At 47.2% G+C, this 15,283-nt stretch overlaps 1 protein-coding gene across 1 annotated transcript in view; it reads left to right on the top strand.

Annotated features, from left to right (window-relative positions):
* The window catches only part of Ptgfrn (prostaglandin F2 receptor inhibitor), a 71,088-nt gene extending 69,483 nt beyond the window's left edge, over window positions 1-1,605 (top strand). The window contains exon 9 of the mRNA XM_059265965.1: window positions 996-1,605. Within this exon, the coding sequence (XP_059121948.1) occupies window positions 996-1,162 (167 nt within the window). The 3' untranslated portion in view covers window positions 1,163-1,605. The remainder of the gene's footprint in view (window positions 1-995) is intronic.
* The last annotated feature ends 13,678 nt before the right edge of the window (window positions 1,606-15,283 follow it).

Below are 15,283 nucleotides of genomic sequence, written 5' to 3'. Positions count from 1 at the left end.
ACCCACACACCCCACACACCCCACACACCCCCACACACCCCACACTCCCCACACTCCACACACACCCACATACCCCACACCCCCACACACCAATAACTACCACCCACTTACATATTGGAATAGAGGGCCTCATGAGGCACTCCTCCACCCTCTCCAAAAGGGACTGTTAGTAAGCCTGTTCTTCAGAGGGCCTCATGCAGGTGAGCACAGCCAGTCTGACTTGAAGATGGCAACAACCATGCCCAGCTTGGAGGACAGAGCTCCACAATACTTCCTGAAAATTGTGACAGTAGTCTCGTATGGGGCTGTTAGGAAAATTAGACCATTCTAAACAGTAGGGACCTGGCCAGAGGCAGCATCTACACCGAATGCTGGTGCTTAGTGGGACTTTGTGGGAGGGAAGATGGGGTGGGAGGGGATGTTCCTGGGGTGGGATCTCAACTTCTGTCATCTCTGCCTCATTTGCATCTTCAATTCTGCTTGAAGTAACTCCATATGAAAACCCAGATTTACCAAACAAGGAGGGGAGCGATTATTCACTTTGCTCGATAATTTACTATAGTGTTACTTAAAATAGCATCTTTAGTACACTTCAGTTATTTGATGCATAGAATTGGTTTTTTTTTTTTTAAGGATGCATCTGCTGCTCAATGTGCGGTGCCCTTATACTGACTTTTAAAAATCAATCTCCTGCCAAAACCCTAAAAAGAAGTTGACATTCAAAGGCATCACGTAAAATCTCTTTGCGGTGTGCCCAGCTCCAAAGAACTGAGTGGGGGACGTTTGCTCGTTTCTTCAATGGAGCTGGGCTACTCCTTTCTGAATCATATGCCAGGTGCAGGATATGGGATTTACGAGCTCTGATCTCTGCAGAGACCCGACTGGGAGATGGAGGGTGGGGGACACAGACAGGGGAGGGATGGAGGGAGGGATCCAGTGCTCCCTACCACCCTCCCTCTCAGCATTAACCCTTCCTCTTTCTCTGTCCTGCCCAGTGCTGAATGCCTTCAAGTACCCGCTGCTGATCGGCGTGGGCCTGTCTACAGTCATCGGGCTCCTGTCCTGCCTCATCGGGTACTGCAGTTCCCATTGGTGCTGTAAGAAGGAGGTGCGGGAGACGCGTCGGGAACGCCGCAGGCTCATGTCCATGGAGATGGACTAAGCGGCAGCGAAGACAGGGACAGAGGAACATTGTAGGAATGGTGGGGGGGTGAGAAGAGGACCAGTGATATTTTCAGACAAAGTGTGTTACACTAAAACCAGTCCTCTCTAATCTCAGGTGGGACTTGGCGCTCTCTCTTTTCTGCATGTCAAGTTCTGAGCGCGGACATGTTTACCAGCACACGGCTCTTCTTCCCACGGCACTTTCTGACATGTAACAATCGAGTGTGTGTTTCCCCAGCTGCAGCTTTTTAATGGTTAACCCTGGTCTAATTAGTTTTCTCCTAGCGGCTTATTGACCCTCTGATTTGTGTGTGTTGATCACTTTTGATTTGAGGGATTGCGGTGAGGAAGGGTGAAGGCGTTCAGAGTTGGTCATCATGGGTGAGAGGGTACCTGCCCACCTGAGAGCCAGCGTCCACGAGGGACTGGCATCTGTAGAGTTGCTACACGCTGGCCCGGAGCTGATAAAGACCTGCTACAAGGCAAGCTGTGGCTTTGACTACCCTGCCCATCCCCCATTTTCAGGAGTTGAAACTGTATTAGAACCTAAACTCAAGCGTCTATGACTTCTTGATCCACATGCCTTTTGTGTTTTCCCTTCTTCTCTAGCATCTTCCGTTTTCGGGTTTGTTTCTGTGAGAATGAGGAAATGGCAGCCCTGGAGTCTAGAATTTGGCTTTCCACCAAGCACCTTATCTTGCCACCTTAGCCTTAAGAATGAGTATGAAGAAAAATCCACTGCCACCTCTGTCCAGGGCAGAAGGTCTGTGAACAAGAGGACACAGGGGACGAGGAAAGGAATAGATGCTCTCTCTCCCTGATAGTTCGAGGCCACTGTGCCCCCAGGGACCCCGGGAGGGTAGGAGCAGAGGGCAGCTGAGCCAGGTGCCCTGTGGCTTCCTGAGAGGCGCTGTTGCGGGTTGCCACTGGAGCTGCACACAGTGCGCCACACCCTTCCCTTGCCTCTTGGGCTCCTTCACACAAAAGCAGATTGCTGCCTGCAATACTGACTGACTTCAAGGAATCAGAAATTGCCTAGAGCAAATGTATGTTTTCGGTGACCTTTTCAGTCCTTGAAGTCTTCAAGATCCCTGCAGGGGGTAGTGAAGAGGGGTATACTTTGTGGACGTTTGCCTTCCCATTAGGAATATGAAGGGAACCCAGCAATTTACTGTCATGTGAATGGCCTGTAAAATAGGGTTGAGAGCAGCTGGCGCTGCCTGACTGGGCCCAGCAGGAATTAGGACATCAGACAGACACACCTTTCAGGTCCCCAGTGCCTGCTCTATCAGAGCCTCGGCCACTCCAAGTCTCTTGCCCCAACACAGCACTGGCCTTCCACAAGCCTCCCCTGGGTGCCAAGGCTTCCCTCTGGCTCCGAAGGATTTAACACTGTTGTCTTCCTAAGGGGGGAAGACTCCTTTGTTTTGAGCAATAAAGTAATACAAATAGATGGCCATTCAGGGCAGCTCTTTGTCACTCTGGGCCGGGATGAGCTGAGTTCCCTCCCCACCCCTCCTCTCATGTGGCCCACAGTGGCCTCTGTGTTCACCACCCAGTTTCCTCTGCTGGTTTTGCCCACCTGGGGACTGTTCTGCTCCTGTGCTGAGTTTCTGAGCCAGAGGGTCCAACCCAGGTGGGTCCAGCCCCGCCAGAAGGGAGACAGCCATTGCACCCCACACAAGCAAGAGAGGCCAGCGGAAGAGGGGAGGCCTTGGCAGATAAGGGTGTTTCTATATGTTACTTCCTTACTGCTGGTTCAGAGGTGGGGTACAGGTGACTGTACAAGCAGGAATTAGGGGAGTAGAACCAGGTACTGTGTTAGTGACAGCCTTTGAGCCCTGCAGTTACTGAAGAAGATTCAGAGTCATTGTAGCACAGCCCTCCTTAGGAGGAGAGAGAGACTTAGCCTTGGGTGAGATGGGCCCTGGGTGTACATAAAGCCACTGATGGGTCCTAGCAGGCCCTGGATGGTAAGACAGATGAGTGTTCGGGCCTACTTTTCCCTTTCTCAACTGGTGTTGAGATTTGAGCCTGAGTTGCTGAGTCGCTGGCCTTTATCTTCTGGCCATGCCCAAAGCCCCAAGTTGCTTAGGTCTGGGAGATGGGCCAGAAACCCCAGGACCTAGTTCCTTTTGGGACTATTAACATTCTGGGATGCAAGTCTTTTTAAGTGTGGTCAAACACTCTTGATGTACCAAATAGGGTTCCCCCATGAAGTGCTCTTCCTGAGCCACACTCCGCCACCCCACCTCCCCATTCCCCGGAAGTACTGGTATGAGGGAAGGCTAAGCCACGCCTTGGCAGATGAAATTGCACTTCTTAAATAGGAACTTTATAGAAGGTTGGGTTTTTTCCCCTAATTGCAAAGATCCTCCCCTCCCCCCGAAAGAGCCTAAGCTACATTCAGATTGAAGCCTAGAAATTACTTTAAATTGTTTACTTTATGATGTTTACACACACGATTCACTTTTTTAAAAAATAAGAAAAATGCTAACTCTGGCTTTTTAACAACTTTTCAGATTTTTCATGCATGGGATATGCTGGCACCCTGACTCACCAGCTGGATTAAATTCTCATTTAGAAATGTCCCGATGTGTGTGTCTTCCCCCTCCCAGCCGCAGGGCTTCCTCCTGCCCAGACCTCTGTCTGTCTCTCTGGCGGCTTTTGCCTCCTGCTTTGCAGACCGCCTGCAGCCATGATTTTGTGACGGCATCTGTGAGCCAAAGACTGCGCCTTTGGAGCAGGAACCATAAGCAATACTACACGACTCGCTACTTTCGGGGGGAATTTTTTTTTTTCCTTTTTTAGCTTCACCGATGACAACAGAGGAAGAAGGGAATTAGGTTTAGGTAAGTTCTCCACTGTGTGACACACACGTGTGCAGATCACCAGGAGAACAAGGTTGGGTTTCTTTTCTAGCGTATAACACGAGAGTCTGCAGACTTTTCCGTAGACAAAGAGGTCTTGTGTATTTTTGTCCATATCCAGTGTTATACAAACTAATTGTGTTGTTTTATACTGTGGCCACAAATATTATGCAATGCACCATTTGGTTTTTTTTTTTTATTTCATTAAAGGAAGTTTAATTTAAATTGAAGTTGTGTGAGGAAGTTGGTGTTCGCTTCCGCGGGCCTTCCTCTCACCAGCAGGAGGAATCGTGGCTAATTCCAGGTGCGACGTCAGAACCTTCTGACCTCTGCAAGCCCTGTGAAAGCATTGTCAGGCGAGGGAGGAGGTTCAGTCAGTAAAAGTCCTTGCCTTGCAAGCATGGGGACCTGAACACCATCCTCTGAACCCCTGGGGAAGGGGTGGCTGGAGAAATGGCTAAGTTGCTCTTGCAGAGGATCCCAGTTCAATTCCTAGTACCTGCATGGTGGTTTATAACCATCTGTAACTCTAGTTCTAGGAAATCTGATGCCCTCTTTGGACTTCTGTGGGCACTACAAATGCATGTGGTACACATATACATACATGTAGGCAAAACACTCACAAACAAAATAAATTATATAATGTGTGTGTGTGTGTGTGTGTGTGTGTGTATATATATATATATATATATATATATATATATATATATATATATAAAATGTATGTATGTATATGTATAAAGCTGGGCATGGTAGCACACACTTCTAGCACTAAGGAAGTAGCAGGGACAGGTGGTTCCCTATCCAATAAGAGACCCTGCCTCAAAAAAAAAAAAAAGGTGGGCAACAGTAGAGGTTCTTCTGGCCTCCACATGTACATACAAGCCACACACACACACAGCATTGTAGATTTTGACCTACAATGAAACAAGTGCATTTCCTAGAGTCTACTGGGGTTCTCTGTAGGAACCTAACATATAAAATGGATACACACACACATATAAAGGGGATTTATTAGAATGGCTTATAGGCTGCGGTCCAGCTAGTCCAACAATGGCTGTCTACAAATAGAAGGTCCAGGAATCCCATCTTAAAGTTGGATGTCTCAGCTGGTCATCAGTATATGATGGAATCTCAAAGAAGTAGGCTCTAATGCCAGCGAGGGAATGGACTTGCTAGTGAGAGCAAGCTTCCTTCTTTCATATCCTTTTTTATTTTTTTATTTTTTGGTTTTTCGAGACAGGGTTTCTCTGTGTAGCTTTGGCGCCTTTCCTGGATCTCGCTGTAGACCAGGCTGGCTTCGAACTCACAGAGATCCACCTGCCTCTGCCTCCCGAGTACTGAGATTAAAGGCGTGCACCACCACCACCCAGCTTCTTTCATGTCCTTTTTTATACAGGCAGCCACCAGAATGTGTGGCCCAGATTAAAGGTGGATCATCCCACCTGAAAAGATCAGGATTAGAAGTGAAATTTGAAATTTATAATGAAAACAATCCCTCACAGGTGTGCCCAGCAGCTTGGCGAGTTTTAGTTCCAGATGTAGTTACATTGACAACCAAGAATAGCCATCACATCCATGATAAGGTTCCCAGCAAGCAGAAAGGTGTAGAGGCTGGGATCTTGTTGCTCGGGGCCCTCTTTGTCCCCTGCTGAATTCCCATGACCTTTAGAGGTCTCTTTTTCAGGAAAGAGAAGTTAGAAACCATCCCCCTGTGCAGATGAGGAAACACACACTCACGTTCTGTGACCAGATTGAGACTGGAACAGGTGGTTTTTCTGACTCACTCTGCAGTCCCAGCTCTGGAAGGTACCAGCCTCTACAACATAAAAGCCACACTGTACCCCAGCAGATCTGGGCAGCCCACCTCCCGGACTGACACTCCCCTTGGCCTTGCTTTGTACCCTGTATTTCTATGTCCCGTTTAGTAACCACCTCATGTGAGTTACCCAGATGGTGTGTATGTCCCAGTCACTCACATTCTGCAGTTAAATGATCTGCTGTCAAAGTGACCTGTCATTACATTCCCTTCAGTCCTAACGCTGATGCAAGCGGAGCCTGGCTTGGGCAACCCTTTACTGTTACTGAAACAGTTCCTTTCTCAAATGTCAAAAGCAAAACAAACTTTCTCACACACCTGCCATGTGCTCAAGCTCTGCTGAAGCTGGTCGCCTGCCACAGGCCTGCTCCTGAGCTGGGGTGGTTTGGAAGAAAATGGCCCCCAATGGAAGTGGCACTATTAGGAGATGTGGCTTGAGTTGGAGTAGGTGTGGTCTTGTTGGAGGAAGTGTGTCACTGCTGAAGCTGACCACCTGCTCCTGGGCCTTTCCTCACACTGGTTGCTGCAGAAATCTAACCTGTACTTCTCCAGGGACGTAGCTCTACCCATTGGGTCTAAGAGGCTGCCTGACAGATGTCCTGATAGTCTGATAGAACCATGAGGATCGGAGCACTAGCTGCTGTGGCCAGTGCTCAGGGATTCTTAGGATGTGACCTGCATTGGAACAGCCACCACATCGATTGATCTCATCTTCAGGTCACCCTGAGGAGCTTTAGCACAGGTTCTTGAGTGGCAGTCACTCTGCTTCCTGTAACGACAGGCCAGTGTTCATGGGATGCTGGAGTAATAGCTGTGTAATGACTTGGGTATGGCAGGACCACCACACCAGCAGTGGCTGCCACTGAGAACATGGTTGTATTCACAGATGGCATTGGAGGATACATACTTGCATCACACTTGGAGGCCATGTGGGATGACACCGACGTCAGTGAGGAGAAAGTATGTAAAATGGGCAAGATTCTATCATGTGTCAGTACACAGAAGGGGCAGGCTTCAGAGTGGTTAGGCACAATCATTTCAACCTGTTGGGGGCACAGAGACCATCCCTACCTGTCTAGACCTAACCTTGGTATAGGGCAGGAGGAGGGTGCCTCTGAGTGCACAATAGCAGGGAATGGGTTGCCTTGAACTGGGTGGCATGCTTTCAGCAACTGTATTCTTCTCTGTCTCTGGTCAACCCAGAGAAATTAGCAAAACTTCAAATGTTAAAACATGGAAAGTTGTCAGGTGATGGTGGCACATGCCTTTAATCCCAGCACTCAGGAGGCAGAGGCAGGTGGATCTCTGAGTTCAAGGCCAGCCTGGTCTACAAAGCTAGATCCATGAAGCCAGGGCTACACAGTGAAACCTTGTCTAGGAAAAAAAACAAACAAAAACATCTAAAGTCTGTAAGGAAAACAGCATGATGAACACCCACACCCTATATTGAGAACAGCTGAGGCCCTGCTCCACCTGCTCACCTGAGTCCTCCCTATTCTGTGCATTCTCAAAAGCAGCACTGGTTAGTATGGATGTCTAGAGTTCTTTGATGGTTGGGGAAGCAATGGAATGATGAGGTCAGAGTGTTATCAAAGCATGTTGATAAGACTGGATGTCCATATGCAAGAGAATGAAGTTGGACCTCACATCATATACAAACATGGTCCCAAATGGGTAAAAGCCCCAAATGTAAGATGAAAGCTATATAAAAAAAAATCCCCAGGAGAAAATGTGGGGGAAATGTTCAGAACTTGGGATTTGATAATTATTTCTTGGGTATGACACCAAAAACATAAGTAGCAAAATTAAAAAAAATGGACAAATGGGACCATATCAAATTTTAAAATGTTCTTGTGTGAAAGAAAATATTTACATATCATATATGTGATACAGGGTTAATATTTAGACTGTGTAAGATATTTGATTATTGGCTGGACAGTGGCAGCACATGCCTTTAATCCCAGCAGTCAGGAGGCAGAGGCCGGAGGATCTCTATGAGTTTGAGGCCAGCCTGGTCTACAAAGCAGATGCCGTGACAGCCAGGACTGTTATACAGAGAAACTTTGTCTTAAAAAACCACAAAAGAAAAAGAAAAAAGAAATTTGATCATTAAAATTAAAAATTGGGAAAGGACTTGGATAGAAAACTGTAAAGAATACATATAATAAGAAGATGCCCATCGTCACTGCCCATAAGACACCAGGAGATGTCACCTGACATGTGTTAGGATAGCCACTCTCAAAAAGAAAGTGCCTGGTGTTGTTCTTGTGCAAGAATGCAGGGAAGGGGCTGAAGAGATGGTTCAGTGGTTAAAGGCACTTGATGTTCTTGCAGAGGACCCACAGTTTCTAACCCACACTGGGTGGCTCACAACTGCCTGTAACTCCAGCTCCAGAGGATCCAATGCCCTCTTCTGACCTCCAAGAGCACTCATGTGAGCATGAGCGCATACACACACACACACACACACACACACACACACACACACGCACACACACGCACACACACGCACACACACACACCATGTAAGTGAAAAATCTTTAAAAGATGCAAAAAAGTTGGAATAAGCTGTGTTGGTGTAGATGTAAAGTACAGCCATTATGCAAAATAGTATGGAGGTTCTTCAAGAGATTAAAAATAGACCTGCCAGATGATTTAGCAATCCCACTTCTGGGAATATGTCCTAAAGAAAATATGTTCTTAAAGCAATGTCTCCAAGAGACACATATGTTCATTATATTCACAATAGCCAAGAGGTAGAAGCAGCTTTAGTTTCCATCAGAAGATGAATGAGGAAACAAAATGGAATATTGTTTAGCCTTTAAAAAGAAAATCCTGGGGCTGGGTATATGGCTTAGTTGGTAAAGTAGCATGCAAGCATGAGGTTCTGATCCTGGACACCATGCAGACACTGGGCATGGCAGCACATGCCTGTAATCCCAGCACTGGGAAGGAAGTGACAAGAGGCTCCCTGGGACTTTCTGTCCAGCCAGCCCAGCTGAATCCACCAGCTCCACTGTAAGTGAGAGGCCTTGCCTCAAAAAATAAGTCAGAGAGTGATCAAGGAAGACCCCGATTGCTTCCATGTGCATGTTTATTCTCGCACAGGTGCATGAGACCCCCGTCCCCCAACACACACACACACACACACACACACACACACACACACACACACACACACACCAAAATACAAAGGTAGGTAGGTAGGTGGATGGATGGACGGATGGATGGGTGGATAGATGATTGATAGATAGACAGATAATCCTTGAGCATGCTGCAACATGATTGAACCTTAATACTACTACACCACACGAAATACACCAGATACAAGAACTGTTGTGTTGGATTCCTCAGACAGAGCATCTAATGACTACAGAAGAATGGCAGGGGGTGCTGTAAGAACATGGAAGGGCTCAGTGCTCCCATGACACCACAAATATTTATTAACTTCTTCCACATTAAGGAGAAGGTGTTAGTGGTTGTGCATACTGCAAGACAGTAGATTCTGGACAAGTTGGACGTGGTGGCATACCCTTGTCATCTTGGAACTTGGGAGGCTGAGGCAGAAGCATTGCCAAGAGTTAGTTCAAGGTCAGCCTGCTCTGCATAGTGAGTTTGAGGCTGGCCTGGGCTATGTATCCCTAGAGTGGCTTGGAACTAGGGCAAAAAGGTGGGTGGCTAGGGTTGGCAAAGTGGCTGAGCAGGTTCAAAGCACTTGCTGCCAATGCTAACTCCCTGAACTCAGTCCACAGAGCCCACAGTGTAAGCAGCGAACCTCCCTGTGGGTGCTCCGACACATGTGCACCCCACCGACATACACACAAATACATTTAAAAAACATTTTAAAGCTGGCTGTGAACTACAATGGACACTTGAACTTTGCAGACTGAGAAAGCCACAACAGATGGGTGTTGGTCCCTAAGGGTGGGTACGGGATCTTCCTGTCCCCACTCCTTCCCTCCTACTTAGGCCTATTCTGAGCCGTCTTCTCTTAACTGTACATCAAAGTTGCTTGTCAATCAGGAAGTTTATGGAGTCGCCCTTCCCTGGGGAATGTTCACTTAACAAGAAATGACCTAGGAATCCCACTATGGCTTCTTCCTGTCTTTTTCAGGAAGCTAATTCTATCTCCAGCCTTCCACCCACTGTTCCCACCCTGCTTCTGTGCCAAGCCCTGGCCTTTGCCTTTGCCCACAGGAATTCAGTCCACACTTGGAACACTTCTTCAACCTTATAGTAAATGTATTAATGGAGCCAGGGTAGCAAGGAGTCGGAACAAAGGGGCGCCTTGGTTTCTTCTTCCGGAGCCAGGGTAGCAAGGAGTCGGAACAAAGGGGCGCCTTGGTTTCTTCTTCCGGGTCAGGGGAGGGTTGACTGAGGTCACAGTGGTCTCTCCTTGTGGAGTGGCTGGTATTCTGAACTGTTGTTTTTTTTTTTTTTTTAAATGGTTGCTGCCTTTTAAGCCACAGCTGTCCGAATCAGCAAATGCAACTCCACTGCGGTCAGGCCGCAAGGGCCATAGCCAGAGGGAAATCTGTTCCCTCAGGCTCCGACTCTCACAAAGCTCCGAAGGGAACTAAACTAAATCCCTGTCCCTCTAAAGAACTCAAGATTCAAAGGTTAAGGTGGAATTCTGCTCTTCAGAGGCTGAATAGCAAATAGCTCACCTCCTCTCCTTGCTCAAGTCCCAAAATGCCCTCCTGCTTCTCCTGGCCCCTCCTTATAAACCCTTTCTCACCTGGCTCCTCCCCACCACTTCCTGTCAGCTAGCTGCTGACTCAGCATCCTGACTGCAGGTGAATTATATTTTATCAAACACATCTTTGCATCATTAAACAAATGTTCCAGAGCATAAACAAAAGTAACACACCTTGAAATAATATTCTACAACACTGAACAGGTAGCCATGAGGCTTAGACCCAGGCTGCCTGACATTAGCAAGTCTGAGTTTAGGGGAACACAATGGCAGTCAGTTTACTGCTGACTGTTTTTCTTAAATTCCTCTTCAAGCCACACACTATCCTACACTTGCCTTCAGTTAGCAACACACGACCTTAATTCCAGCACTTGGGAGGCAGAGGCAGGTGGATCTCTAAGTTCAAGGCCAGCCTGGTCTAAGGCGTGAATTCCAGGACAGCCAGGGCTACACAAACTCTGTCTTGAAAGAAACAAAAAAACAAAACAACAACAAAAAAAAACCAACCCTCATCCCCTCCCAAAAAAAAAAAAACCGTAACAACAACAACAACAAAAACCCCATCATGACTAGAAACAATTTGGGGAGGAAAGAGCTTATATCAACTCTCAGATGACACTCCAATGCTCAGAGAAGTCAGGGCAGGAACTTGGAGGCAGGGACTGATGCAGGTGCCCTGAAGGAGTGCTGCTTACTGGCTTGTTCCTTCCTTGTAGCTTGTTCAGACTGCTCTTCTACCTCAGGACCACCAGTCCAGGGGTGGCCCCCACCCACAAAGGGCTGGGCCCTCCCACATCAGTCACCAATTAGGAAAATGTACCACAGGCCTAGCTAGAGGGACATTTTCCCCATCAAGGCTCCCTCTTCCAAAATGATTCTAGCTGTGTCAAGTTGACCCAAACCTAGCCAGCACAGCAGCCTTGGAATCCAGCCACGTTCTAACCTTGTGGGTTTCCATAGACGAGCCCAGGACTTGGAGCCTCCGTTCACTCCACTCGGCTGTAAAGTGGGACCAGCAATGCCCGCCACCCAGCAATGCCCGCCCCCCTGCCACATCAGTCTGTGAAGCTGCCTTGCACCCGGTGAGGAAAAGTCCCTGTTTGTTTGGCGGCCCTCGATGCGTATGATACAAGGTCATAATGCTCACGGTTTCGGTGATTCTGTGGAACTAATCTGGAGGTGTGCCAGCCTGAGGGGAAAATAGAACTTTTTTATCTACCTTGCAGGAAGAGGGCCAGCTGTTCTTCCAGTGCATTCTAAGCGCCCTGTCCTGACTGTTCTCTCCCTCCTTTGCTCTGGGAGAAACTACATCTTATACCTTTTCAACAGCTACCATGCAGTGATTCCCAAGGCAGCAGAGTAGCTGTCTCTCTCTCTTTTCTTTTCCTTGACAACACAAGCATGCTCTCTGTCTCCCTCCCTCCCTCCCTCCCTCCCTCCCTCCCTCCTTCCTCAAGAAAAGAAGCAACATCACCCTGTCAATGCTCAATTCTGGCAGAAATGGAGGGAACTAAAATAGAAAGAGAAAAAATATTTTGGCAAGAGCCGGGAATCTGAAGTTGCAGCGCATTTACTGGGTCAGATACATTTCAGGGCTGCAGAAACTCCGTGTTATTGGCAGCGTGGTCCGTGCTTATTTCCCAGATAATTCTCTCTTCACCGCACACGACAGATGCGCTGATGCTCGAGTTTTTCACTCCACCCCTTTGCTGGGTCATTTTGCTGCTTCCTTCAACAAATCTATCACTTGCATTTGAATTTGGTCTTATGTTCTGTGGCACCATTCTTGTAGCAATGATCCACTCATTGAAGATGGGGAACCAATGACAGACCAAAGTAATACCACCAAAGTCCAACTGGTGACCAGCGAGTTTACTGAGGTTACTTCATAGGTAAGGGGTTACTCATAGGTACAGAGAGAAAGCAGCTGAGTATGGAAAACCCATCCCAACATGGGTGGCAGCTCATGAAAGCTAGAATTCTGGAGATCTCTGCACCACTTAACAGGAATCTCAAACAATTGGAGAGTCTCCTGTCCTTAGTATCCTTGCTGCTTATACTGGGCATGGGAAGGGGCTTGTGAGTGTGGTAAGTTTTAGGGACTTCCTGAGACTTGTGAGTTGTTTACTTCCTGAGTCTTGGGGAGCCCTCCTCTAGGATGGAATGTTTCTACTAGGTCTATGGGACCCTTTATGTGAAAATATGTAAGACGTATGGCGAAGCACTGAGTTGTCCAACCCAAGGCCATCTTAGGCCATTATTGATCCCATCACCTGACACACTAGTGAAAGCCCACTCAGCTAATCCACAGACTCATCAGTAAAAATAAATATTTATCACTGGAGCCACCAAGTCTTGTAGCTGTTTGTTACACAGTAGTAACTGTGGATCCAGTATATTTGCCTAAAATATTGACATCAGAAGGTGGCCTATGACATCTCTAGCTAAAATGGTGAACAGGTTTCTGCATTTCAAGTTGTGCTGATACTGTAATTACTGGCTTGGAGGGTGAGTTTGAAATCTCAGCCCTAGGCAGCCTGCCAGCTAGTGCTCTCCTACAGACAACCAGCATGCCCCTGCCTCTATCTTTGGGATTTTACTTCTTACTGGGATCTCCCATCCTATCCCCTCTTACCTACTAGAATCCTTCTTGACCTGCAAGGACCTACTTCGAAGCATGTGTTTCCTAGATAATCCTGGTGGCCATCCCTGCCCATTCACTCCTAGTGTTTTTCTTGCCTGGCCATGCACCGGACACCGTGAACCTGCTTCCGCCTGCAGCTTCTGTTGTTCATCTGCAGATGTTTACTGAACTGCATTCTAGGTTCCTGAGGGGCGGAGCTTCCTTGCCCTTCCTTTACCCTCCAGGTCTTATGCAGAACTTTGAAGAGGGAAGTCCAGAATCTTTCACAAAAGCCCTTGCAGGTTAACTGACTTCAGAGTCCACAGCTTGTGGATTTAACCAGAGGGCAGGATGATTCAGAATGATATTCAGTGAATAAATAAAGAGTGGATGGATGGATTAAGTATCTCCATTCCCACGTTTGTAGATGTTCCCCTGATCTGTGATCATTCCACTGAGAAAATAAACTTTACCTTAAAATGCCTTTGTCCTGAAGGCTCCTTTAAGCACCCACTCTTCTGAACTGGACATGCCCTGCCTCCTACAACTGTAGCCATCTCCTAAGGGACCTCCTCTGCTTTCCTCGGTGTGACACTCTGTCATGTTCTCTCCTGCTCATCTCCGTCAACCTCACTGTCTCCAGTGAAGAGAGGCTGTACTTTAACATGAGGATCTCCAGCATTTGGTACCTTGTCGTGTAGCGGGACCCAGTAAGTATCTGATTTTTCATCTCTCCATCCTGCCTTTATTTTAAATGCCCCAATTCATGAACTCACCATTGGTGAAACAAACAATTACAAAAATCTATGACTGACATCTTGTCTATAGGCCTCTCTACCTCCCTCACCTTCCAATCAGTTAACAATAATACAAAATTTTGTTTTTGAAGAAAAACCGTGCTGTATTCACGCTAAAAACCCTCCTGAGAGTTCCTCTGCTCTTCAAGATTAGAGTCTGGCTGGCTTTCACAACCCACTAAGATCTGTCCCAGCCAATCTATAGACTCTCTCTCTCCATACCAGCTCCAAGCATCATCATCAACAGGGACAGTCAACACCTCCCTGATAGGCTGGAGTGTTTCCCAACTATGCTCCAGCTGTTTTAACTCTAGTTGTCTCTTTAGCCCAGTCCCGTCTACCCTGACCTCCCCTCCTGCCCACCAACCTCCTTCTCTGCATTTATGTGTCACATGGCATTGGTGGTCATCTGATTACGTATTTTCCGGCTGGGCATGATGGCGCACGCCTTTAATCCTAGCACTTAGGAGGTGGAGGCAGGTGAATCTCTATGAGTTAGAGGCCAGCCTGGTCTACAGAGTGAGGAGTTCCAGGACAGTCAGGACTTGTTACACAGAGAAACCAGTCACATACACACACACACACACACACACACACACACACACACACACATACACACACACACACACGCACACACCACTATTTTAAAAAGGGCATTTCCTGAGAATAAAGGGAAGGTTGTGGATATCTTTGTATGTGCAAGTTCTACCACAATACCAGAACATGGGACGACAAAAAACAAAACAAACGAACAAAAAAACTGGATGGATGGATGGACCTGTGGATGGATGAATGGATGATAGATGAACAGTGGGTGGATGGTAGATAGATGAATGTATGATGAGTGAGCAGATGGTGGGTGAATGGTAGATGGATGGATGATTGGCAGATGGATGGGTAGGTGGATGAATGGATGGATGGATAGGTGGGTGGTGGAGATCTGGATAGGTGGATAGATGGTGGATGGATAGAACAGTGAAGAATCTACCTGATACTGTGCCCTGAAACAGACTAATTTGCTACTAATCTACCTAAGTATGTGTTTTAGCAGGTCCTAGAGAACAAGACTAATAACTTCTGCTATCCTTGGTCTCTAGACCCACTCTGGGAAGATAAAAATTCACTTAGAGGTCTTCTGATGGTGATGATGGGAGCTAATAGTCATTCAATACTTACTGTGGACCGAATACTGTTCTGAGTGCTTTAAACCAATGAGCTTTCTGTCTCTCTTGTGGGGTGTGTGTTATGAGCAGCCCCGTTTTAGAGATGAGAGTTAGAAGAGGTTAGCTTTTAGAAGATTGCACAGCTGCTAAC

The sequence above is a fragment of the Peromyscus eremicus genome, chromosome 6, assembly GCF_949786415.1.
Source record: "Peromyscus eremicus chromosome 6, PerEre_H2_v1, whole genome shotgun sequence".
In the NCBI taxonomy this organism is placed as follows: Eukaryota; Metazoa; Chordata; class Mammalia; order Rodentia; family Cricetidae; genus Peromyscus; species Peromyscus eremicus.
Note: the sequence above shows the minus strand (reverse complement) of the source record. Positions and strands in the feature narration are given on the sequence as shown.